The following is a 24,861-nucleotide window of genomic DNA, read 5'->3' as shown; positions in this document are numbered from 1 at the left end:
ATCCAAATATGTAGTAAAATGCAACTTTCAGATCGCAGTGACTGTGATTATGAAAAAAAACCTGCTTTACTTCAGTTAGTCAGTACGCTTATTTCACTGTCCCTGTGTCACAAGTTCACAAGGCTGGGTTAAAAAAAAGACATGGGAAGATGACCTTGAACAAAATAATTGCACATTAAAAATCGCAATACTCAGCAAAAAATAAATCGCGATTAGAATCATTTGGCGTTAATAAAAAGTACATTGTCCATATGATGTCATCTTTTAAGGTACATATTCAATTGAAAGAAAAACGTCAAACAAGCATGTGTTGAGGTTTGCCATTTGACGAGGACATCATGAAGAGCGCCTCAGGTAAGTGTGGGCCTCCTCCCGCGTAAACATTGATAAAAGGTCGTGAACAAACAGCGGCGGCTCCCTGACCCTCACGGCGTCTTACAAGCGCAAACGCGTGTGAATAGAACATCTCTGAGCTCCCCAGCCTGCACCCCCCCCCCCCCCCTCCCACTAGCACACACACGAGCAGGGCTACACAAACAGCAGCCGCGTGGCTGCGAGTGAGGTTTATTTTCTCAGCAACACGTAGAGAAACAAATGGAGCGTGTTGGACCAGCTGAGACCAGCTTACTGCAGTCTTATCTTGAAACACTGACTTCTGTTATCAAGTGGCTGAAAGTTGTTATAGGGCCTGAGCTACTGTTTTTATTGTTATTCTTACCACAATATTCTATTTTGGGGGCCTCAGCATGCCCGAAAACGTGCCAATTTTGGTGTGTATGCTGGAAGAATTGTATCGTACGTACAGCAGTACCGTGATGTAATAAGCATTTTATCTTTTTTGAAGACACTGTAAAAATAATTCAGATATTTGTTTCTAAATACATATATTATGCATGTTCAAGATAATTGCTATATTAAAAAAAAGTGCAAAGACTGAGAACTGTACTGTATTGTGGAGATATTAGTGTTAAACTGTTTTTCACAATTTCAGTTTTCCTGGGGACGTGGCTAAAACAGCCCCCCCCCCCCCCCCCTTGACACACTTGGGTATCTGGCAAGGACCAAGCCGGCCCACAAATAGCAAAAATCCATGTGTTCATTTTTTGAAACCCAGAAAATTCTTGGCTAATTCTTGTAAGTATATGAGTAATCCATGGTGTAACCTGCTTTTCGCTTTAACTCAGCTGGGATCAGTTCCAACACACCCGCAAGCCTGATGGGGATATGAGCTACAGAAAATGGATGTATGGATGGTTTTATTTCTTTGTTCTAAAAAGAAGAGAAAATATAGTCACTGCGGAAAGATGAAGGATTTTGGTGGGTATGCGTTTCAAAATCCTGTGTGAATCTAGGAAACACTCCACGCGTCCTGCAGAGAGGAACAGTTTGCAGCCAGAATATTTGAATTTCATTGTGTTTGACATTTGATAATGGCGTCGTGCAGCTTTCGATTCCTAAGGGTCCCTATCATGTTTGCTCAGACTTTTCACCCAGCTAGAAAATGCAAAAAAATCAATGGCATACAAAAAAAAAAGAGCTCAACTATCATAGCGGTATCGTGAAGACAAATCCAATTATTGTTTTAGCTTTGCATGAGGAGACACTATACATATCAATCGCCCTCTGGGAATAACTGCTATTTACATAAAAGCCTATGCTAACACAAGGAAATCTAAATGTCGGTGTAACAACCTTGAGTCTATTTATGACATTTGTGCATGCAGGTGGAAACAAGGCGATACAAGGAATGGCTTTTTTTTATTTTTCACATTCGCTCCAATACCCTCAACCAGCTATAGAAATTATGTAGAATATAAACTATGATGACAGTGACATTTTGGAGCCTGAAAATAGTATTTGTTTTAAAATTCCATGTAATGCTATTGAATGTATTTATTAATAATTATATATATATATGGCGGCACGGTGGCTAACTCGTTAGCACGTGAGATCGAGTCCGGGCTTTGGATGGATATATATATATAATTTATTGATTGATTGATTTGCATCAGGGACAGTACACATTAATAAACATTACAGTAAATATGCCAGAAATCAATTTTTCATCTACAGTCCCGAGATCATAAATGTCACCCTAGTAAAATAAAATAATAAAATGCACAACAATAACATTCACGAAAATACTATTAAAATACATTACATGTTCATAACAAAAGCAATACATTTACTATAATGTACATTAAAACCAACCAGGGATAAACAAATACAGGAAGCATTAGTGTTGACATTTGTGATTATCAATTAACCATTTTTTAAGTTTAAGATTAAATGTAATGTATGTGTCTAGATTTCTGATTTGAACAGGAGTTAGATTCCACTCAGTAGCAGCTCGGACAGAGAAAGCAGTTCGACCAAAAGCACTTTTCCTCAAGGGAACAATACAGTCTCTCCTTGAGCTTGAGAGCAAATGGGTAAACAGTACGTGATAAGAGAAAGGACCATAGCATGCATATACATTTTAGCTGCCTGTGTTGACATCTGATGGCGAACATGTCTAAAATTATTGAGGTTAAAATAAACACGACTATAGACCCTTTTTACATGTGCTTTAAATGTTAACTGTGAAGCAATTATGACGCCAAGATACTTGTGATTGGGAACGATTTGGAGCCTTTCCGCTAAAACAAAAACATCAGGTTTATCATTAGTATTGTTGCTGGACTTAGTGAAAAACATTGCCACAGTTTTAGATGTATTTAACCATGATATGAACCATGGAATCGGAGAGCATCTGAACCACCTGAGAGACATTATTGCCATGAACGTAAACAACAGTGTCATCAGCATACATTTGAATGGCTACATCAGCACAGACAGATGGAAGGTCATTTATATAAAGTGAGAACAGCAAGGGCCCTAAAATGGAGCCTTGGGAAGGCCGGTGATTAATTTTTCAATTATGGTGAGAAAAAAATCGGCCTTTGCTTTTCTTAAGGATTTGACTACTTTATTTCTCAGCATGGTGAAATATTGTCTATCATGGATTTGATTTTGTTTTATTTGCTATTTATTTTTAGGGCTTGGTCATGTTTTTTCATAAGTTTAATGATGTCTGTATTTATCCAAGGAACTTTGTTCTTATGACGCTTGTGTTTTTTTGTGTGTGTACATTTTGTAATAGTGTGCTCAAGTGTTTTTAGAAATATCTGGCTATCCCTTTCATAATCAACTAATGGTAAAATGTAATTCCAAGGAATTTGATTAGCTGCCACTACAAGGCTTTGATATTGACTCTTGGGAATAGTAATAATTTCTTTTTTCCCCTCGAGAGCAATGTTGGAAACGGTTTTTGGTTAGTTTTCTACTGACAAGAGTTAGATTATGGTCCGATAAACCTGTTAACATATTATATGATTTTACAATTCTTCAATCTTAATATTCAATTACATTATTGTAATGCATTTGTTAAACGTGTTTCATTTATTTTACCTTGTTTTTTAATTTAATTATTTGGTCACTGGTTTAATTTAACTTAATTGCACTTGAACTATCTGTTAAACTTATTTTATTTGACACAAAACAATTAAAAACTGTCAATTTGATAAATTTTTTCAAGACAATTATGTGCAGGAGTTTGAAAACTGCATTAATTGTAACATCAATTGCAATGTAATGACATGTAATTAATTAAATTATTTAGTTAATTATTTTAAATAATTTATTAAACATGTTATTGAAATTACCTTTGTGTAAAAAAAAATTTTTGGACTTAATTTATATAACATTATTCCAATTTGTTTAATAATAATAATAATTTTATGACATTGTTTTAATGTAATTATTATTTAAACGCCCCATTCACCCTCAATCCCAACCCATATTTTCATTGTATCTAATGACATGTTTTAGTCTCGTGGAACAAACACTGTTCTGTTCCGAATCATTGTTTCCTCCCGGTCTGTTTATGTCGACACACTCGCCTCAGCGTCGTGAATATGGAAGCTCCGTGTGCACTTTCCTGACTTTTTCAAAAGCTTATTTTGCTACTGTCATATTCTAAATTTATCCTACGTTTGGCATTTTATGTGATTGATTTAATTTGTTTGCTTCCACGTGCAATGTCGTAACCTGCGTACTTCGCTGGACGACACTTAACACGGCACCGTGGACCTTTGTGAAGGTAAACATAAATTTGTATTCGCATTTTTGGGGCAACAGAGAGTGGAAATGGTGTTTAAAGTCACGATCAGTTAAGTTTAAAGGCTAAATAACTGCTGGCCCGGCAGTTGTGGGTAAAATGTTGTTGTTATTCAGTTTTATGCCATTTCTGGCTTGCATTATATGCAAAATCGACATCTTTCTACTTTTTTTTATGTAGCAAGGCATACACCATTTAAAATGCAATGTGCGGTGACAGAATTGATATCTTTTTTTTTTTATGTAGCAGGGCTTACGTCATTTAAAAGGCAATGTATGGTCACAGAATTTAAAAATGAACTGAAATGCCATAAATCTGTTGCAGACAACACAAAAAAACAAAACATTTTTTTAACGTATTTTAAATAATGCAATTTTGTATAAACACAATTTTAAAATGGTAAAAGAGTGTCGTAGTTTCGTATGTGTGCTTTTAAGGGACACACTCTAGTGAGCTGAAATCTAACTTGGTTAGTCTACGTGTGAGTGTTTGGGTGTGAGCTTTAACTGACTTTAACTCCTATTTAGTGTTTTAATTTTGTAATTTTGTGTTTGATCGTTAGTCCCATTCAATGGAGGGCTGTGACTGCATCAGCGACTGTTCTCCTTTTTTTGCGGTTCACTCTAGCGGAAGCGTGCTCCTAACTAAACATTTTCGCTCACAACACGAAGCAAAGAAATCAACCAAGCTGTATGAGTGTGTGTACACTGGTATTCATGTTACTTTACCATGTACTTGTACTCACCTTGACATTCTGCTCTCCAGATCTCCGTCTCAATGACGGCGTCACTATGGCCCAAGATCTCCGCTGTTCTTCCACCAGACGAAGACCACTTCCCGCTGCACTTCAGCGACAAAGTGGAGGCGAGTGTGGTGGAAATGTTGAGGAGATCCAGACAGAAACTGTACACCGGCGCTCCCGCCGCCGGCCGCCTGCTGGACGCTCAGATCGTCCTGGACGTGTCGTGGGAGAAGCTCAACACGGGAACATGGCGCCACGTGGACAAGGAGTGGCGCCGCGTCTACTCGTACGCATGCCTCTTCAAGGTGTGCGCCCTTTGCGGAGAGGAGCCTTCGGAGGATGACCTCGTGCAAGCTGTCCGCACCTGTGACATGGGCTTGCTCATGGGCGCCGCCATCATGGACGATCGACTGCAAGTGCTGGTTCGAATTCTGCAAAAAGAAGTTAAGGAAGACGCCATAAATGAGGAAGAGCGTACGAAGGCCAAGGTCAGTGTGACAAATCTACCACCAAAACACAGGGCGGCATGGTGAACAAGTGGTTGTGACTATTTCAACAGAGGATGAAATTGACATTGCCAGATGTCCCGCTGATTGGAGAAGATCAGGCACTTCCCAGAGTGAAATGCCCATCTTTGGAGAGCTTCAAGAAGAAGTACCTGCTCCCCCACAAAGCGGTCGTCTTGGAGGGGACCATCGATCACTGGCCCGCTCTCAACCAGCACCCCTGGAGGTTTGGATTGATGTTTTGACTCATTTTTGACAGCATGCTGAGTGCTTGTAATGGCAAATGCACACTAGAAAGTACAGTAAATGTAATCTATTGTTTAAAATGGGATCTCCATTAGTTTTCACGTGAAAACTATTCTTCCTGGGGTACCTCTCAGAAATTACAAATAAAATATTATTATTTACAGAATCAACATTAGTCTAATCATTTACCTATACATTCCAAATTGCATACATAAAATAATCTAATCAAACGCACTGTTATCACAAAGTAAAAATTACACACACAAATTACAGTCCGATGGGATTTGACAGATACATGGGATTTTGTGATTAAACTCTCTGGATCAAATCCAGAGTCAACCTAGTTTTTGACATGACAGATTCAGACATTTGATTCATGCAGAAAATGTCATTCATATTGGATAACATTTGTCAGAGTTGTGATTTTTACTTTTACATTCTCCTATTAACCTCTTTAAAAAAAAATTTGTTTGTTTAAAAAAAGATGTATTGGACATAAGAAAAAAAGACACCATTATTAAAACACATTACTGTATTATTGCTAGGACTTCTTTTTACTTTTTTTTAAATTATGCATTATATTGATTATTTTTTGTATTATTATTTTATTATTATTTTCTTTTTTATAATTCAATTGTGCAAGTACAATTGTGCATCATTTTACAATTAAGGCATTTTAAGCACATGCAGAGGGGGTATTTGAGAAAATAAAACTAATAACAAAAACAACACCCAAATATGGCAGATAGATACAACAGTATAGGGGAAAAAATAAAGTGGTCACCCAGCGAGAGGATACGTTACATGTTTGGTCGTGACTAGGTGGTTCCATAGTATTTTATTATTATTTTCTAAATATTTTTATTACTTTATTTTACAGGTATTTATCATTATTATATATTTTTGTGATTATTTGTATTTTTATACTCCTTTTATTATTTTTTGATTTACTCTATTTTTATTATATTGTTTTATATATTTTTATTTATTGTTAATTTAATAATAATCCATCCATCCATTTTCTGTACCGCTTGTCCTCACAAGGGTCGCGGGGGTTGCTGGAGCCTATTCCAGCTGGCTTCGGGCAGTAGGCGGGGTACACCCTGAACTGGTTGCCAGCCAATCGCAGGGCACACAGAGACGAACAACCATACTCACAATCACACCTATGGACAATTTGGAGTGTCCAATTAACCTGCCATGCATGTTTTTGGAATGTGGGAGGAAACCGGAGTACCCGGAGAAAACCCACGCAAGCACGGGGAGAACATGCAAACTCCACCCAGGAAGGCCGAAGCCTGGACTTGATCTCACAACCTTTGCACTGGGAGGCGGTCGTGCTAACCAGTCAGCCACCGTGCCGCCTTTAATAATAATAATCCATCAAATTTATATAGCGCTTTTCTAGGCACTAAAAGACGCTTTACAATTGAATGGATACATTATTCATGCACTCACAAAGTCACAATGTGGTGGCGGTAAGCTACAGTAATTTCTGGACTATAAGCCGCTACTTTTTTCACTTGCATTCAACCCTGCGGCTAATACAAAGGTGCGGCTTATCCATTAGATCACAAGGGGGTGCACTAAAGAGGAAGCGCAAGAGCGTCAGGCAGAGCAAAACAATCCAAGTGAGCCCAAATTCAGTAGGAGAGACAAAGCGAGACTGCGGTAACAATAAAACACCTGCGGCTTATATGTGTAACAAACTCAAGTATTCCCCAAGTTTAGCTAGCGTGGCTTATAGTCAGGTGCGCCTTATAGTCCAGAAATTACTGTACTTAAGTAGCCATAGCTGCCCTGGTGCAGGCTGACGGAAGCGTGGCTGCCAGTGTGCACCTACGGCATACGGACATATTCCTAATATTCGTCATGATTGGATCCATTTCTTGTTTTCCACATTTTAACACCTTACCCACAATTCCCAATTTTGTACCCTACTATTCCTCATTCATTTCTAATGGCAGATTCAACATGACAAATTTACATCATTTCAAAGTCCATTCCAATTTCAAAATATTCCAAATATTCACGCCATGGGCGCTTCCATTTTCTCCATTCCCCAAATGAATGCCTAATCACAATTCCTGAATTTGTACCCTACTATTCCCCATTGGTTCCCAATGGCAGATTCAGTGTTACACATTTACATCATTTCAAAGTGACATTCATAACATTTAACTCATTCATTTCACTTTAGGAATGAATATTAGATCCATTCCCTACTTGATTCTTCACACCTTACCCTTTTCTGTTTTCCCCCACTACAATTTCTACCTTTATTCACCGATTCAAACCGTTCAACTGGTCAGCTTTTGCCTGCAATGGCACTTAGCTCACACGCAACATTTCCCACCCCCCGGGGCGGGTCAGCCATCTTGGCCAATCGATTAGGTATGCCCAGGATTCTCGCCCACTGGCCCCCCGGTGCGGCGGCCAATTTGGACAAATGATTAGGTACACCCGGGATTCTTGCCAGGAAATTCCCCGACCTGATATCAACAGGAAGTGACCGAATTTAATAATAATAATAATAATACATTAGATTTATAAAGCGCTTTTTTAAACACTCAAAGACGCTTCACAGTGGGTGCATTATTTGTGCGCTTACACATTCACACTCTGGTGGCGATTAACTACTTAAGTAGCCACAGCTGCCCTGGGGCAGGCTGACCGAAGCGTGGCTTCCAGTGTGCGCCTACGGCCCCTCCGACCACCACCAAACATTGGCACCTTCCATACACCAGTGTGAGCAGCACTGGAGGCAATGTGTGTGAAAGTGCCTTGCCCAAGAACACAACGACACATGACTTTGGGAGAGCGGGGATCGAACAGCCGACTGTGGCTGAGCCACAGGCTCTCTTTTTATTTATTTATTTATGTCCCCTCTTAATATTTTTTACTTAGATTTACTCAATTTTTACTATTATTATTTATATATTTTACTTATTATTATTATACTGTGTATATATATTTTTGCATTTATATTTTCTCTTATTTTTCTTCTTGAATTTTTCTGCCTTTTTATTTTTTCATTTTTGCTAGTTTGTTTTACATTTTTGTGGAATTGTCATTTTATTATTGTCTAATACATTTAATACATATTTTTATTAAATGTATTTATTTATTTTTTCTATCATTATGTTTAAGGATTATTTTATTTGCCTTTTTTTTTTCTTCCTATTTTTATGATAATGTATGTAGCTTGAGGGTGCAAGTGACAATATAGCTAGCTCCAAATCTTAAATGTTGAAAGGTTAACTTAAACGGAGCCCGCCTGGGAACATCACGAAAACGTTTGCAATATAACGCAATACTTTGCAATGTCATTTTGTTTTATTTAAATAATTATTGCGCTCTATTGAAATAACTATTGCGTTATAGTGCAAGAATTTGCGATATAACACAATGATTTTTGCAAAATTATGACAAAAAAAAACGCTAATTATTTGTGAGATAACGAGAGATTCCACTTCCAGGTCATTAGCAATAGCTAATTTCTCAATTAACTGTTAAGATTTAGTACATACCTTATCCCTTTGCATGCGAAGTATGTCCTCTCCTTGGACATCTCTAGATCGTAAAAATCTCTCCAAACCATCATCCACGCTCCTGCCAGGACCACCATACACTTCAATCAATGACCCGGAAGTGGAATTCTTTAGTTCCCCTCGAACATTAACATTGTGTTATTTTGCAATACATAATTATTTTTATTGCGAAATAACACAATAAAAACAGAAAACGTATGACGTTATAACGCAATCGTTTTGCAATATAACGCAACGGTATCCTTATATTGCAATCTTAAATCTTTTCGTGATGTCCTCTGGCAGGCTCTGTAAATTTAGACCCAGAAAAAAAGAAAAAGCCTTCAGTGGTGAAAAGTGCAACAGCTATTGGTCCTCCAGCGCTGTTAAACAGTCACGCAATCAGGCTGATTTGCACTTCTCAGGCAGCTAAGTGCACTTGTCTGAGCGAGTGGCGAGAAACACTGCGGGGAGTCTGGACGTGAAGGACGCCTAACGGACAATTTCCATCCCGAGACAGTTTCCCCATTTCACTGCGCTCAAGTGTAAACGGATCGAAAAGAAATGTTACATTACACCCCCCCCCCCCCCACGCTCTCCCTAGCTTAGAATACTTAAAATCGGTGGCGGGCTGTCGCACTGTCCCCGTGGAGGTGGGCTCCAGGTACACGGACGAGGAGTGGTCCCAGACGCTGATGACGTTCAATGAATTCATCGACCGCTATATTTTAAAACGCGTGAGTAGTCAGGCCTCAAAAAGCACAGACTGTACACTTTGGGGGGGTGACTGATTTCGTTTTTTTGTTACAGAGTGACGCCGGGCAGGATGGGAGGATGCCTGTCTGCGGCTATCTGGCTCAGCATCAGCTCTTTGAGCAGGTGGAGCAGCAATATAATTTTTTGGGAGGGATTCACATTTATTTATTTATACATGATCTCTGTGACAGTCCTTCCTCTTCCCCTCTAGTCTGAATGACAACCTATTTTTTTAGTTGGATGTGGAATAATTTAGCCGTTGCCATAGATACCGGAGTTGAAGGAAGACATCCGCCTGCCTGATTACTGCTGCCTCGGTGATGGCGACGAGGATGACGTGACCATAAATGCCTGGTTCGGGCCCGCCGGCACTGTGTCGCCCCTCCACCAAGACCCCCAGCACAACTTCCTGGCGCAGGTAACCAGGGTGATGACACCTGTAACGTCTCTACACCTTTTTGTTTAGAGTGAGGTCACTCGAAAGCAAAAGACAGCCTGAAATGTAGAAGTAGATCAGGTGAAAATTTTATATTATATTTAGGGGTGTCAAAATTAGTGCGTTCATTTTAATTAATTTAAAGTTCCTTTAACGCCGCAAATTTTTTTTAATCCGCGATTAATGACCGCCCCTTACTTGGAAAGCTTGTACTCGGCGAATTCCAATCGCAACAAAGCAGACACGCGCAAGTCAAAATTAAGCAGTAATACATTTACATACATACAATTGTGGAGACCGGGGTCAAGTTGTATTTTATAATTTCAAAAATGTGCGGAATTTCACAAGTTACTTTATGTTAAAGATTAGATAGCTCTTAGTATGAAAAGAAAAATGCACCAAGCTGTCACCAATGTCTTACAAATGCAATTATGCCATCTAGTGGCAGAAAAACGACCTCAAGACAAATCAATATCACACTCGTTTTTCACTGTGCAGTGCATCTTTTTAATTAACTCAATTTAATGAATTATTATGAAATCAGTGACTAAAAGATGCAGCTATATTTCTATTATTATTATTTTTTTAATCCACTTTTATGTAAAAAATATTTTATTGTTCATTGAGAACAGATAAAATTTGCGATTAATCGGAAGTTAACTATTAAAGTCATGCGATTAATTACGATTAAAAAAATAACCGCCTGACACCCTTAATTATATTAAATTATATTATACTATATTATATCATATTTTATATCATATTATATTATCCTGTTTGTCCTTGTCAGGTGGTGGGGCGTAAATACATCCGCTTGTACTCGCCCGAAGACTCGGACAAACTCTACCCGCACCCGTCTCAGCTCCTACACAACACCAGCCAGGTGCGATTGGCATCATGCATTGATTGAACAACTAACATGCGTCAGTGACTCACAGAAACACAGCTTTGCATTTTTTGTAGTAAATGCTTGAGTTTGTCAAGAAATATAATGTAACACGGATGTGAAGCAGTTTACACAAATATAGCTTATGCAACAAAATATTAAGTGAGCACAAGGAAGCAGAATCTTGACATTTTCCCTTCGTCCGGCCTAGGTGGAGGTGGAGAACCCCGACGCGGAACGCTTCCCGGAGTTCTCCAGGGCTCCGTACCGGGAGTGTGTGCTGTGTCCCGGAGACGTGCTTTTCATCCCAGTGCAACACTGGCACTACGTGCGCTCCCTAGAGCAAAGCTTCTCCGTCAGCTTCTGGTGGTCCTGATTTGGGCAAACAACATGAAATGAAATGATCTCAGGTCATTCCTATGTAATAGGTACTACTGGTTTCAACATTTTTGTACAGATTGTCTCGTTTAATTGCGCTCGCAACCTTTTCATCCGACAAATATCCTCAGGTGTTGGTATTTGCATAATGCATGCAAATGAGGAGGAAGCGCCAGCTAAACACGCTGTCGGTTAAAGCGGGTCACAGCCGAGGATGAGTAAATGAAGCGTCCCCCGCGGGCGCACGCATGCACACACATACACACGGTATCTCGCTAAATGTTAGCATACCTTATTATACCAGCTATTAGCATGTTAGCATTTGATCATTTCTCATTAGAAATATAAAGTGACCGCAGGGGTGAAAGGTGAAATCAGGTTGCTATCTTGCTAACGTTAACGTTGGCATGTTATCATTTGATCAATTTACATTAGAAATAGGGTTTACGTCTTCCCTGTATTCAAAGGGTGACCAGTCCTGATTTTTAGCCTTTTGTACGCAGGTCCTGTCCTGGCGTCTCGTTTTTATTTATTATTTATTTTAATTGACGTCCAGTCCAGTCTGCAAGCCAATTGTATTTTGGGCTATGTGTATGTCAATCACGATACAGTGATATGATAAACCAATTAAAAAGGAATTTAACTACTCCCTGCCTCCGTGTCTAACAATCATGGGAAATGTAGTCACACCAAATTCAAGCTGTGTACTTCTGGTGGCGTGTTTCAAATGTTTAAGTGTGTGACTGAGGTTTGTATGTAGCTAAATTGAAAAACAAAACGAAAAAAGTTGGATAACTGTATGGAGAAGCAAAATAAAGCAAGTATTGTAAGTAAAAACACAACCACCGGTCACCAGATTGACTAGCGATTACATTTGTTAATTAAAAAATAATTTGTTATTTTGTGTTCAGTGAAATTGTAGTGTCCCGGATTTTAATTGTGAAAATCTGGTCCTCCGTGTATTAGCATACTATCTGTTAGCAAGCTAGCATTTGATTGTTGCCATTTTAAAGAAGCAAAATACAGAACAGGGCTAGATTTAAAACCATTGTCGTCCTTGGCACTCTCTCTGTTTGATTGCTTATCTTGTTAGTATTTGATTGGTTCGCATGAGAATTGGTTACCTATGGGCAAATTTGTAAAACCCTTACTAGCCAGTTTTAGTGCTCTCTCCCCACTGCTTGCTAGCTTGTGTTAGAGTAGACAATATTAACAGGGATGTGATTTTTCCGCTAATTCGCGGAATTCCGCTTTTTTTATCTCCAAAAATAAAATGTTACAATTTTTTAAGTGGTAAAAAATCCGATTTCGTCTCTCGACAGCATTCCATTTTAGTGTTTCCGTAACTGAAATGAAACTGATCTTGCGATTGGCTGAAGTCTCCGTGTTGACCAATAAACGCGCTTGTTATAAAGGCATAGGCGTATGCCATTGTTCATTTCTCAGAGGTTTTTGCCGGGTGTTTAAAGAAAGATGTCCGTGATCGAACGCAAAGATGCTCCGCGAGTTAAGGAAATTGACAAGATCGTAAAAAACACGTTTCGATGGGACTGGTTAGAGAAGGATATATCTACAAATGTTGGAAAGAAGACTGTGACGTATTTGTTCAGTGACTTTATTCGGAAGATCGATCGTGCCGGGAAAGCGCTTTGCATTTGGTGCCATCATACCATTGACTATGGTGGGAGAGGTTTCAAAGCTCTTGAAAGTCACGCAAAGAGCAAAAAACACGTGAAAGAACTCCAGTCAAGAACAACAAATTATTCCATCGCTGGAAGTTTCGGTGCCCAAACGAAAACTCCAAAACTTTACGGCCTCCATCCCTTATTGACATCACAATCGGAAGCAGTAATAGAGAGACGTGATCCACCCCAACAACCTGTACCAGTTGCTGACAGTCGTGAATTTTGAGGTCGGTGGTAAACTTTTCAAATTAATCGAAATCAAATTTTCGAAAATATTATAACGTAATAAAAATGGCCATAAATATTTAACATGGTTAATCATTGACACAAACTCAAATGAATGCTGCATGTTTGCACTTTTCAGGTTTCAATATGTTGACTGTCTTGATGTATGCAGTTACAGAGATGATCTTAGTCAATCATGCATTCGACGAATGCATGATTGTGTTTTTACCAGAGCTTGCTGCATGAGGTATTTTATGTTTTTGTCAAGCATTATGTATTAAATTAAGAATGATTGATTAAATGATTTATTGCATGGTAAATATATATGATGATATTCTCAGTGATAGTTTTTAAAAGCAAAGGCAGTCCAATGTTTTTGAATGTGACTGATTTTGAGTTGACTAAAACTGCAATTTTATATGGGATAGTTCAATATACATTGAAAATTTATGCTGTTGTTTTGTCTATTTCTTTATCATCTGAGTGCATTGAAAGTACTTAAAAACACGGAAAACCCATGAGCTCTGGACCTAGCTGAGTGCCCGCGGCCCCCAGACCCCCGGCTAAATTTTCAGATAATTTCACTTTGGTCAAATCACATCCCTGTATTAAGTATTGTACTCTTTACGTGTTCAATTAACTGAATGGTAAGATTCTGGTGAAGAAGTCCCTTTGCAAAGGTATCAAAAGCTTTTGATGACAACAATTGAACTCTCTCAAACAGTCGTCTGTTCAGATTGTGTGTCTTCTACTCCGGCACATCATTATTTATTGAAAAGTGGGTGAATACGAAAAGTCTCCTCCCATCAGCCCACAGTACATTTGTTTACAACTCAGTGAATACAAGAAAATCCCCCCTTCTGTTCCCATGGGTATAAATCAGATTAGAGAAAAACAATAATCAGCCTGTGCCTCCCCTCTTCCGACAGAGACAGGTACCAGACTACATACACTCCCTTCTTTTCTCAGGAGAGTGAGACAGAAAATAATACAATAGACAATCCCATTCATTGAGCTCCACAGCTATAACTAAATCCAAAACGGCTAAAATATAAATTGAAACTGAAAAACAATGTTAATAACTTAACATTTGCTATGTGTTAGCATGATGTTAGTATTTGATTAACAATCGCTCCAAACAACGGTGAGGTATAATGGAAATAATGTGTACAATTTTCAAACTGTCGCTCTACATTACATTAATAACACTTTATACGGACAAACAGCGAGTGCTTTATCTATGTGGTCAACATAAAGCTACTGTCAGAAGGCCTACATTCCCACGCAGTAGTTATCCTGTCTGTTATATTTCGAAGTATGACTTTTAAATAGTGCAAACTGGACTGCCTTGTCGTTGCACAGTAAAGTAGCAAAATTGACTCCAGATCTCGCAAATCTGCTTACTCTCATTATGAAGTGATCAATACTCAATTACTCGTGAAGTCATGTAAGCCCCCATCCCAGAGTCTTCCCTCCACCCTGCCCCCCCTCTCTTGTCCACTGCTTTTTGATTAATGGCCTGCTTTTGGGCAACTCATGGCCAAATCCATTAGATTGCTCCATTTTGGTGATAATTGTTTTTTTTTTTTTATGTGGAATAAAGTTAAAACTGTCAAACAGCAGTGGTTGAATAGCAGCATTGATTTGGCCGCATATTAAATCGATTCGAGAATTGTGCCCTAATGTACAGTATGTCATATATTGTTGGAAACTGTTTACAAAATTACACTAAAACGGCACAATGATGCTTTTATTAGTCTCAAAATGAAAAAGGAAACGCATGATCAGAAACACGTAGCTTTATTATCACATATTGGCTTGTTAGCAGTGCAGAGTACATATTTGAAAAAGTTAAGACTCCACGGCGTTAGCAATGAGTTGCGAGCACAGAAAAGAGATTGTCGAGTGCTAAAACTCGGACAACAAAATGATCTATAAAAGCAATTAAGTGGCAGATTTCCAAAAAGTGTTCCACCTGAGCTTTGGAAGCCAAGCAGCACACGCTTAATACTTGCTAAAGTATTAATGCATGCTCATCATCACAGTGCAGTGTCAACACAATTAGCTCAATATGTGCTGCTGCTGATGATGATGATGATGATGATAGAAAGTATCATTTAAAAACCAATAGAGCCTTCAGTGCCTTAAAGCTGTTTACTCTAACGCCTCCGAGGAGGCGGCGTCCACATCGTGCAAGCGCTCAGCCACAAAGAAGCAGAGCGTGCCGCTGAAGCCCAGCACCACCATGAGGAGGAGCTGCCACGTTAGCAGCGTGTCGCCGCTGTAGAAGAACGCCACGGCTGCGAAAACCGACTGAACACAGGAGCCAAGACAAACAGTTGACGTTATTCTAAATGACAGAACATTATTGTCGATTCAATGAGAAGACACGTTGGCAAGCAGCTCTCCCGTATAATGCTCACATTTGAAATGAAAATGTCAGTATCGGCTGGCGTGTGTATTCATTCACCTGTATGAATTTGAAGATGGCGAACGCGGGCGTGCTTTGCTCGGCGTACACGCTGCCCAGGATGCTGTAGAGCTGCGTGTTAAAGCAGCTGTCTCCCAGGCCCAGCAGGAAGCTGCACAGCAGGGCGATGGACACGCTGCAAGGGCGCACGCCGTTAGCATGACTAGCCTGCTAACGTGGCGTTACTCTTCGTGCTCATATCGAACTGAACGCCGCTTCCTGTTCTGTGGTTAACAACACCTTTTGCCGTCATTGTTCCTTTCGTGCATAGGTCAAAGTAGATAAAGCTGTAAGCGTCCATCCACTCTACCTACATCTGCATCTGGTTGTCAATCAATAAAATATATAGACAATACATTTATCTACATTGATTCTATCCATGTGTATCTATCAGGGGTGTGACCAAAAAATCGATTCTCATAAGAATCGTGATTCTCATTTAGTACGATTCAGAATCGATTTTAAATATCCAAAAATCTATTTTATTTAAATTATTTTATACTGTCTTGGCTTTTGTGTGTGCCTTTATTTGGAGCGCTGTTCATGTTGTACCCGGTTTGGCCACTGAGGGGCAGTGTGGTTCCACGCGGTCTAATACACTGTTAAGTTGTAGCCACATTAGAGAGTAGAAGGGGAAAAGTCGCGATCAAGTTATTCCAATAAAAGTATTTTTTTTCCAGCGTGTCGCCGTTCTTTTGAGTGATAAAAGTGCCGCGAGTAGCGCGCTAATTAGCATTAGCGAGTCAGACTGGAGTAGATCATTACAATTCCTTGCACATCTATAGATTGAAGCCAAAATCATTGTCAATCAAATCATTTTGAATCGAAAATCGATTCAGAATCGAATCGTGAGACAATCAAAGATTGTAGTATCTATTCTATCCTTCCATCTACAAACCTTGGAATGAGAAAGGGGCTCTTGGCGGTGGCGGTGCTGAAGACCACAGGGGCGTCGTCGGGAATGTTGAGGAAGATGAGATAGAAGGCCACGAAGTGCACCACCATCCCCAGGAAGACCACCGAGGTGCGTCGGAAGCGATTGTTCTTGCACACCAAGCCGAACAAGCCTCCACCTGGCAAGCGCAAGGAAAAATACACAAAGTCGGTCTGTGACAATTTGGCCCGATGAAAAGAAACTCAACTCTGCCAGTCTGTCAAAACACTTGAACGTGTTCCATGGCAAACAAACAAAAAAAAAGGTGAGGGGAATGCTGGCCCAACCCACCTATGATTTCACCCGCGCCCAGCACCATGCCCGAGACCCCGATGAGGCCTTTTGCCGCCTGGCCGAACTGCGCCGTGGCTCCCAGGCACGTCCCGTAGACGCCGCTATAGAAGGAAAGCTCCAAGCCTGCACCGGGAGAACAAAGCTCAAGAAGAATTTCCAAGGAAGTGCCGCTCAGCACACTGATGAGACCGCTCACCGCTGTAGGCCATGCAGGGACTCAGGAGGAGGATGTTCCGAGTCTGTAGAAGCTGCAGCATGGTCTCTATGGAGCAGCACATTCCGATTAACTCATTCACTGCCATTGACGGCTATAGACGTCAAACATTCATTTGAACTGTTTGTATTAGTTTAGCATTTTTTTTCTACTTTTGTTAACAAGAGTATGAAAACCTAGATTTTTTTTTTTATTGTACATTTAGAACAGGTATAAAATGTGTGATTATTTGTGGAGTCATTAAAAAATGTAATCGCGAGTTTTTAATCATCTTTAAGTCGCGTCAGGCAATTAAAATGTTTAATTGTAATTAATTGCATAACTTCAATAGTTAACTCATGATTAATCACACATTTTATATCTGCTGTATATGTACAATCATTTTTTTCTAGGTTTCCATACTCTTGTTAACAAAAAAGGGGAAAAAATTTTAACTAATAGAAATAGTTCATGTACAGCCTTCGGGTAGTCACTGTTAGTGTAGTGAGCATTAAGTTCTGTCAAAACTTTTCAGTTACTTTTTTACTGTTGATTTCTCAGATGAGACTTACTGAAGTCCAGCTTCACTTCCTGCATGGCAGTGTTGGCTCTGTGCTTGTACCTAAAAACACAAGATCCATTCAGACATTATACAACGCCGTGTTTCCCACACCATGTTAATACTTGGGCGGGCCACCCAAGTAAACTGGCCACCAGCCAAGTAGATTTCAAGAAAATGTAATGAATAAAATATTAGGGGTGTTAGAAAAAATCGATTCGGCAATATATCGCGACATTACAGCGCGCAATTCCCAAATCGATTCGATATGCAGCCGAATTTAAACATCAATTTTTTATGGGAATATTTAACAAAACGTCTTATTTAGGTTAGGATTCACACATTAAGCATGGAAGAATGTTATATTAATGGAACATTAAGCCTTAATATTTGATTTCAGTGCTGTTCATACATGAAACAGACTGCAACCTGTTTGTTAAATGCATATTTATTATATTATATTATAATATTTTCTCAATTTGAGCAAAAAAATAATAATTGCAATAATCAATTTATAGATTTGTATCGGGATTAATCGGTATTGAATCGAATCGTGACCTATGAACGTAATACGAATCGAATCGCAAGGTACTAGGTAATTCACACCCCTATAAAATATATATATATAAATATAAAACGTGTCGCGACCAGATAACCGCATTAGTTCACCGTCACTCACTTGTGGATCATGAGGTTAGAGGAGACTCAAGTAGCAGGACTGAGACAACCCCCCGCCACCCCTACGAGTCCACCCACCCAAGTAGATTTCAAATCTGTGTGAAATACTGCAACGCCACCATTTTTGTTACGTGTTTTTTTAATCAAGAAAAAATGGCACTACACTGTAAACTATAACTAAACGGCTGGTCCCGGGTATTTAAAAAAATGAATGCGTGGTTGCAACGGCGTATTAGGGCCACGTATAAAAAAACATCTTTTTTTGCGGACGGGGGCAATATTCGGAGAAAAAAACTCGCAAATTTACGAGTGTTTTTCTTTCAAATAAAGTGGCAAATTTGCAACTTAATATAGTGGCAGATTTGCGAGAAAAAAACTTACAAGAAATACACGTAGCGTACTACTCGACTGTTTGTGCCAATACTTTTCGGTCGGGTTTCCAAATAAGGAGATAGTTAGCATAGATTAACCATATCATATTAAGCATTCACTCTTTGAAGCGTTGTGTACGGCCACTGGCCAGTGACAAAGACGATCAAGCATTTAAGTTAATTTGTTAAAATGTATATTTACTTGTACATTTATGTTTCCAGAATTATTATTTACACGTTCATACATTTTGGTATTTTTTTGTACAAGTATCTAAGTTGATGTGTCGAATCTGCTGCTCTCCGTCATTCACTAGCATTTACCTTAAGTATGCTAGCATCTGATTGGTTAGTGTTAGTCAGCTGACAGGGGATCAGGAAGTGTCGCTCTAGCTGCGGTGAATGAAGAGTAAAGTTTAAATTTAAGAATGAATCCGTCTCAATCCTGCCTTTTCATTTTATAAACAGTGTCCCATTAACCACCATCGAATCCTCAAATGATTAGACTATAGCTATGCTACGTGTATTTCTCGTAAATTTCTGAGTTTTTTCTCTCGCAAATTTGCCACTTCATAAACTCGCAAATTTGCGAGTTTTTTTCTCTGAATATTGCCCCCGCCCTCTAAAAAAATATATATATTTATACGTGGCAGTAAAATAGGCCGTCGTATGAAACAAACGACAAAGTAAAAAATAAAACGGTTTTAATAACATGTATTTAAGCCCAAGTTAGACACAGTATGTTGACAAACTGCTAGAATGACTGTATGACCTTCCTTCTTCTGCACAGATGTACGGCAATAACAAAATTAAGATTTTTTTTAATTAACCCCAAACACTCATGTATTTTTTTTTAGGACTGAAATAAAAGGACATTTTTGCTATATTAGTTGAATTTAGCTAGTTTTAGAAATGTGAGATGTAGTTTCAGTTAGTTACATTTCTAGAAAGGGGAAGTCAACCCAAAAATTATTTTCTTGACAATAATGTGTTCTATGTAGCACCATTAGTCTAAATACGGTATTTTGATTATTATTGATTTAGTGCAGTGGTGTCAAACATACGGCCCACGGGCTAGATTAGGCCCGCAAAGGGGCTTCATCCGGCCCGCGAGACGATTTTATAAAGTCAAAAATAAATAAACATTTTTAATGTCGGACCAATTAATCAGCCGACTACAATCAAAACATATAAATTCGTAATTTCACAAGCAGTCCTCAGATGAGCAATGCAACTTGTACATGGATTCGTCCTGGATGTCATTATTTTACACACAACCTAAAGTTACGGTTTGTTTCAACAAAAAAAATCAAAGCCCGACATAAACGTGTTAAATACGACACAAATTCAATTACTGGTAATACGAATACATATGACAAGGATTAACATTCTTTTACGTTCATTAACTGCGCCACACAATGCATTCTGGGAACAATATGTATGCAAAACAGGTAGATTTAACAAATCCGGAACTTATACAGGCAAACTGTATTTTTTAGAACAATTACAGTTGAGCTGTAATTTAGGACTGGCCCACAAATGCGTATAATTGACGGCAATTGTTTTTAAGTTATATACCATTATTTTTCCCGATCCGGCCCACTTGGGAATATATTTTCCTCCATGCGGCCCCTCAGCTAATATGAGTTTGACTTAGTGGAATATGAGTTAAGCAACAAAATCCAGCCTTTTTTCTTTTTCTTTTTTTCAGTATCAGAAGGCGGCCATAGAGGTCCGGACGTCACGTCACGTGACTATTTCTCTAAACACGCCCCCTCTGGCAGGAAAGTCATGACACCACGTACGTGGACTACAATGACGAAGAGGGATAAAACTAGCGTTTAGCCGTCAATTTACCGCCCAAGAGCATTGACAGTCACTTTGATGAAAAGGACATGATACACATGCGTGCGGTGGACAGGTTGGATGATATTACTGTTGCTGATGAAGTGTCAAGGAGAAATTTTTATATATTTTTATGAAAATGACATCACAGTTGCTCAGGTAACAACCAATCACAGTTCAACTTCAGCTTCAGAAAACAGGTGAGCTGTGATTGGTCGTTGCCTGAGCCCTGAACAACTGTGATGTCATCTTCAGTCGACAGCAAGTGGCAACATGCCCCCCCCCCCCCGAGATGGATAAAAAACAGCTGGATTGTGCTGTATAACTCAAATTCCACATATGTAATATTAAACAGAACGCCATGTTTAGATTAGTGAGGTCACATATTTTATTAATGAATTTTTTTTTCAATTTTCGTTTTAGTTAGAATTTTAGAATTTCGTTATCTAAAATGACATTGCTTGAAACTTAGAAAGAAAAAGAAAAAAGCCAACTGTCTTACACCATGCGGGCCGAGAGCAGCGACTGTCCTTCCTCCTCGGAGAGCATCTCCTCCTCGGGCAGGTGAGTCCTCCTCAGCACCAGGAAGCACAACGTCCCCACGATGGAGGCCACCAACAGGGAGAGAAAGATGTTCTTCCTGCTGCTGTCTGATCACGGGAAAAAAAATGCAAGAACATTTAACTGCCCTTATTATCTTGATCCTTTACTACAAGCATTACGGTACTACCTGGTATTTCTGTTCTTCCATTCCAGTCCAGATAAATGTACAGATTGCCAAACAACATGCTGCAAATAAAGGAAATGATCATTTATGTATGAATAGGTCGGTTTCCTCTTTGGCCTACCAATGGCTGATTTTCCACATTTTGCTGACATTTTTGAATGCAATGGATAATTGTGTGATTGGAAATGATTATCAGATGATCCACTGCCACTAGCGAGACTCATGCATGCTTCTTCATCTGTTTGAATGTAGCGAGATGATAGCGTTTGTGGCACATGTGCCGCTCTGCCAGCACCTGCACTGCAGCAGTGCCCAGAACATGCCCGTGTTCCTGTTGATGGTGGAAGCTTCCGAGTTCTCCACCAGGAATTGGCTTTGAGCCGTCCACAGCACTGCAACGGGAGACAAGAAGTTTAAAAATAAATAAATGAATGTGTGTGGGTCATGTGAGATGAGAATTGAATGGAGGACGGGGTAAGTGGCTGCATCAAGTGTGACATTATCTTTTGTGTGCTGTTGAGTAACACGTGTAATCCCAGCACAGGGCCGAGGGGCATCGTCATGACCCACTAAACTCTTTTTTTCCTCTCCAAAGATTCACATCTGTTGGGAGAATCATTTTACTGTCTGTTTTTAAAATTTAACATTTACTTTAATCCTTCTGCTTCAAATTTTGACACGTGCAGATGAGGTCTCCATCTAATCCGCAGCTTCCCACTCAAATGTAATTCATGACTGGGAATGTAAAAACTTGGAATCTCGCCTTGTTTTTCCCTTTATGTTTAAATATTTACCTCATACTGTGTGTGTGTGTGTGTGTGTGTGTGTGTTTATATGCAACTTGCTGGTTTCAGCGCTTGATGTACTGACCTGGATTTTTAAAAATAGACTAATGACCTGGATTTAAAACTGGTTACTAAATAAATTGCGCATTGTGGTCACCTGTAAATACTGAAATAAATGACATGTAAAATAATAGATTAATAAATTGACCAGGATATTTTTTTGTGAATTACAAAAAAGAAAAGAAACTAGAACTAGATGTTTTGAAAATAACAATAATAATCTGCCCTGTATTACTTTAATTACATTTTTAATAAACAAATTAATTGAAAATGTTATTTATTAAAATAAATGGCTAAAATATTTAAAAATATATAAACTGACGTGCTACGTTTTTAAAAACATTAAGTTATAAAATAACAGCTGGTGTATATATATATATATATATATATATATACACACACACACACACACACACGTGTTTTACAATGCAACACACTAAAATTACAAACAAGATTTATTTATAAAAATAAAAATAAACTCACCTGGATTTTCAACATAATATATAAAAATTGACTTGGATTAAGAATATTATTATGTATTGCAAAATAAATTGAAAAAAATAATTAAATCAGCTGGATATATTGAAATAAATCACAAATAAAATAATACATGCATTACTGGATTGTTTGATTAGGGGGGAAAAAAGAGAAACTGATCAAGTCGTGAACAGTATTTTTACAAGAACTAGCGAAAAATTAATTAATTAATTAATAAACTAACCAGGTTATTTGTAAATAAGAAAAAAATTAGGATTTTCAAAATACCGTATGTAAAAATAAATATATTATAAATGTAAAAAATAAAAAATTCATACCAGTAAAAAAAAAAAAGGAAAAATATGTTTTCCCTGTGTAGTGTGACAAGATAATGAAGACTGCTCAACTGCACTTTTAAAGATGTATATATGTATATATATTTTTTTCTTTTCTTTATCAATTTGATGATGGGGTGGCCGGGGAAGGCTTACTGGCAGCACCAACACCAATCAGCACGGACGTCAAGTAGAAGGACCACGTGGACGGCTCAATGAAGACTGCAATGTAGCCACTGGATGCACAAGATGACACAGTATTCAGTGACATATTGACTGGGTCTCAGTCTGCGTGAAATCACACCGGTGCGAGGTGGTACCTGTAAAGCAGCCCGCTCAAAAACATGGTCACCTTCGGTCCCAGCATTGACACCACGGCGGGTGCCACCAAATTAGAAAATGAGAAGACTCCATAGATGATTCCCAGACTAGAAAAAGGAAGATGGACTGCAATTATTGCAAAACATTTAACATGAAATTTGTATTTAAGTATTTGAGCCACCTGTGGTATCCACTTCCTGTGAAGGTGTCATTCTGCAGACTTTTTACCACCGTTTGCTAAAATAAAGAAGAAAGGGTCCTAATTTTATTACACTGTTAGATTCTTCATAGTAGAGCAGAACTCATTGGACAACAAAATTGGAAACACGAGATGCACATGACACTGATTGGTCGCTTTCCTTTCTGCTTGATGACATTATTTCTGCATGCATGCATTCAATTGGTATTATTCAAGAACATCAGTGGCATCAAAATCATCACTTTTCGTTTTTAGACGCTCAAAACAGCATGTTAGTGCAAACATGAACATTACATCGCGTAAGCCATTTTCAGCACTTTAGATTGGTCAACTCAAAATGTTGTAAAAATAACACCCACACATGGACTGACCATAAAGATTTGTGAAAAATATATCGAATTTAAATAATTGTGGCATAAAGTAAATATAAACGTGCTTTGGAGAAAACACCGAAGAACTTTTTTTTTTTTTTACACATTATACCAAGTTTAGAGTGAGGGAAATTCCTACATCAAAATACAATTAAACGCCATAACAATGATTAAAATGTGCAACAAAAAAAGGAACGTCATATTTTCGAGTTGTGAAATTCCCACTTAATAAATAAATGCCGTGATATTCTTGAATAAGAGAACGTCATAGACCCGGCACATACAAATACATGAAAAAGACAAATGTTCAAAATGTACTTCTACGTTCCCACAGGTGGTGAAGGCGGTGAAGATAAATAAGAATCCCACGCCCAAAACTACTACATTAAAAGTCCTCCAGTCTGCCATGGTGCGTCTTTCTCGTCCTCGTCGTCCTCGCTGCTACATAATTCAAAAACTTCGCCTCTCCAAACTCCACGGAACAAACTTTTGAAAAGTGCCCGAATGTCAGCTAGACTTAATAAAAAGCAAATTTAGTAGGCGGCGATAACTGCAGCATTGTGAGCTTCTTGTCAGTCCGTCACACAACGCGTGCATGACAACTTGTGACTTCAATTACGGAAGTTTTTCCGCTTCTGTTTTCTTTTGGATGACTTTTTCCTCCACGGTAGCGAACAGCTGTTCTTCTTCTTTTAC

The 24,861-nt window shown here is 38.7% G+C and overlaps 2 protein-coding genes across 5 annotated transcripts; one reads left to right on the top strand and one right to left on the bottom strand.

Annotated features, from left to right (window-relative positions):
* Positions 1–3,929: 3,929 nt before the first annotated feature.
* Positions 3,930–12,286, top strand: kdm8 (lysine (K)-specific demethylase 8). Of its 3 annotated transcripts, XM_086087328.1 has the most exons (8): positions 3,930–4,141; positions 4,925–5,389; positions 5,461–5,633; positions 9,788–9,920; positions 9,994–10,062; positions 10,208–10,357; positions 11,166–11,258; positions 11,473–12,286. In XM_086087328.1, exons 2-8 carry the CDS (start codon positions 4,937–4,939, stop codon positions 11,635–11,637), a joined length of 1,236 nt encoding a protein of 411 aa, XP_085943454.1. In that variant the 5' UTR covers positions 3,930–4,141; positions 4,925–4,936; the 3' UTR covers positions 11,638–12,286. The 3 variants fall into 3 exon arrangements, with proteins under 3 accessions (XP_085943454.1, XP_085943463.1, XP_085943473.1); XM_086087337.1 differs by lacking the exon at positions 11,166–11,258; XM_086087347.1 differs by lacking the exons at positions 9,994–10,062; positions 10,208–10,357; positions 11,166–11,258; positions 11,473–12,286 and having other exon boundaries at positions 6,698–9,880.
* LOC147181407 (UNC93-like protein MFSD11) lies at positions 11,364–24,838 on the bottom strand. Of its 2 annotated transcripts, none has more exons than XM_086087316.1 (13): positions 24,484–24,838; positions 23,777–23,832; positions 23,595–23,702; positions 23,431–23,510; positions 21,913–22,009; positions 21,621–21,679; positions 21,393–21,540; positions 18,013–18,062; positions 17,444–17,509; positions 17,245–17,370; positions 16,918–17,092; positions 16,020–16,155; positions 11,364–11,633 (listed from the first exon to the last, which is right to left on the bottom strand). In XM_086087316.1, exons 1-13 carry the CDS (start codon positions 24,571–24,573, stop codon positions 11,586–11,588), a joined length of 1,239 nt encoding a protein of 412 aa, XP_085943442.1. In that variant the 5' UTR covers positions 24,574–24,838; the 3' UTR covers positions 11,364–11,585. The 2 variants fall into 2 exon arrangements, with proteins under 2 accessions (XP_085943442.1, XP_085943435.1); XM_086087309.1 differs by lacking the exon at positions 11,364–11,633 and adding an exon at positions 15,334–15,862.
* Between the last annotated feature and the right edge of the window lie 23 nt (positions 24,839–24,861).

Source organism: Leptonotus elevatus, chromosome 1 (genome assembly GCF_054856555.1).
Source record: "Leptonotus elevatus isolate MCC_2025b chromosome 1, RoL_Lele_1.0, whole genome shotgun sequence".
Classification (NCBI taxonomy): domain Eukaryota; kingdom Metazoa; phylum Chordata; class Actinopteri; order Syngnathiformes; family Syngnathidae; genus Leptonotus; species Leptonotus elevatus.
The sequence above is the reverse complement of the archived record's forward strand: the minus strand, read 5'-3'. Positions and strand labels throughout refer to the sequence as shown.

What these genes read in the sequence shown, in the direction of transcription:
- kdm8 (XM_086087328.1), top strand. Translation starts at nt 4,937, where the DNA reads ATGACGGCGTCACTATGGCCCAAGATCTCCGCTGTTCTTCCACCAGAC. An exon ending in AGCACAACTTCCTGGCGCAG is followed by an intron (nt 10,358 to 11,165) that starts GTAACCAGGGTG and finishes TGTCCTTGTCAG; the next exon opens with GTGGTGGGGCGTAAATACAT. An exon ending in TCCTACACAACACCAGCCAG is followed by an intron (nt 11,259 to 11,472) that starts GTGCGATTGGCA and finishes CGTCCGGCCTAG; the next exon opens with GTGGAGGTGGAGAACCCCGA.
- LOC147181407 (XM_086087309.1), bottom strand. Translation starts at nt 24,573, where the DNA reads ATGGCAGACTGGAGGACTTTTAATGTAGTAGTTTTGGGCGTGGGATTC. An exon ending in TGGGCACTGCTGCAGTGCAG is followed by an intron (nt 21,680 to 21,912) that starts GTGCTGGCAGAG and finishes CTTTATTTGCAG; the next exon opens with CATGTTGTTTGGCAATCTGT. An exon ending in TCCCTGCATGGCCTACAGCG is followed by an intron (nt 17,371 to 17,443) that starts GTGAGCGGTCTC and finishes CTCCCGGTGCAG; the next exon opens with GCTTGGAGCTTTCCTTCTAT.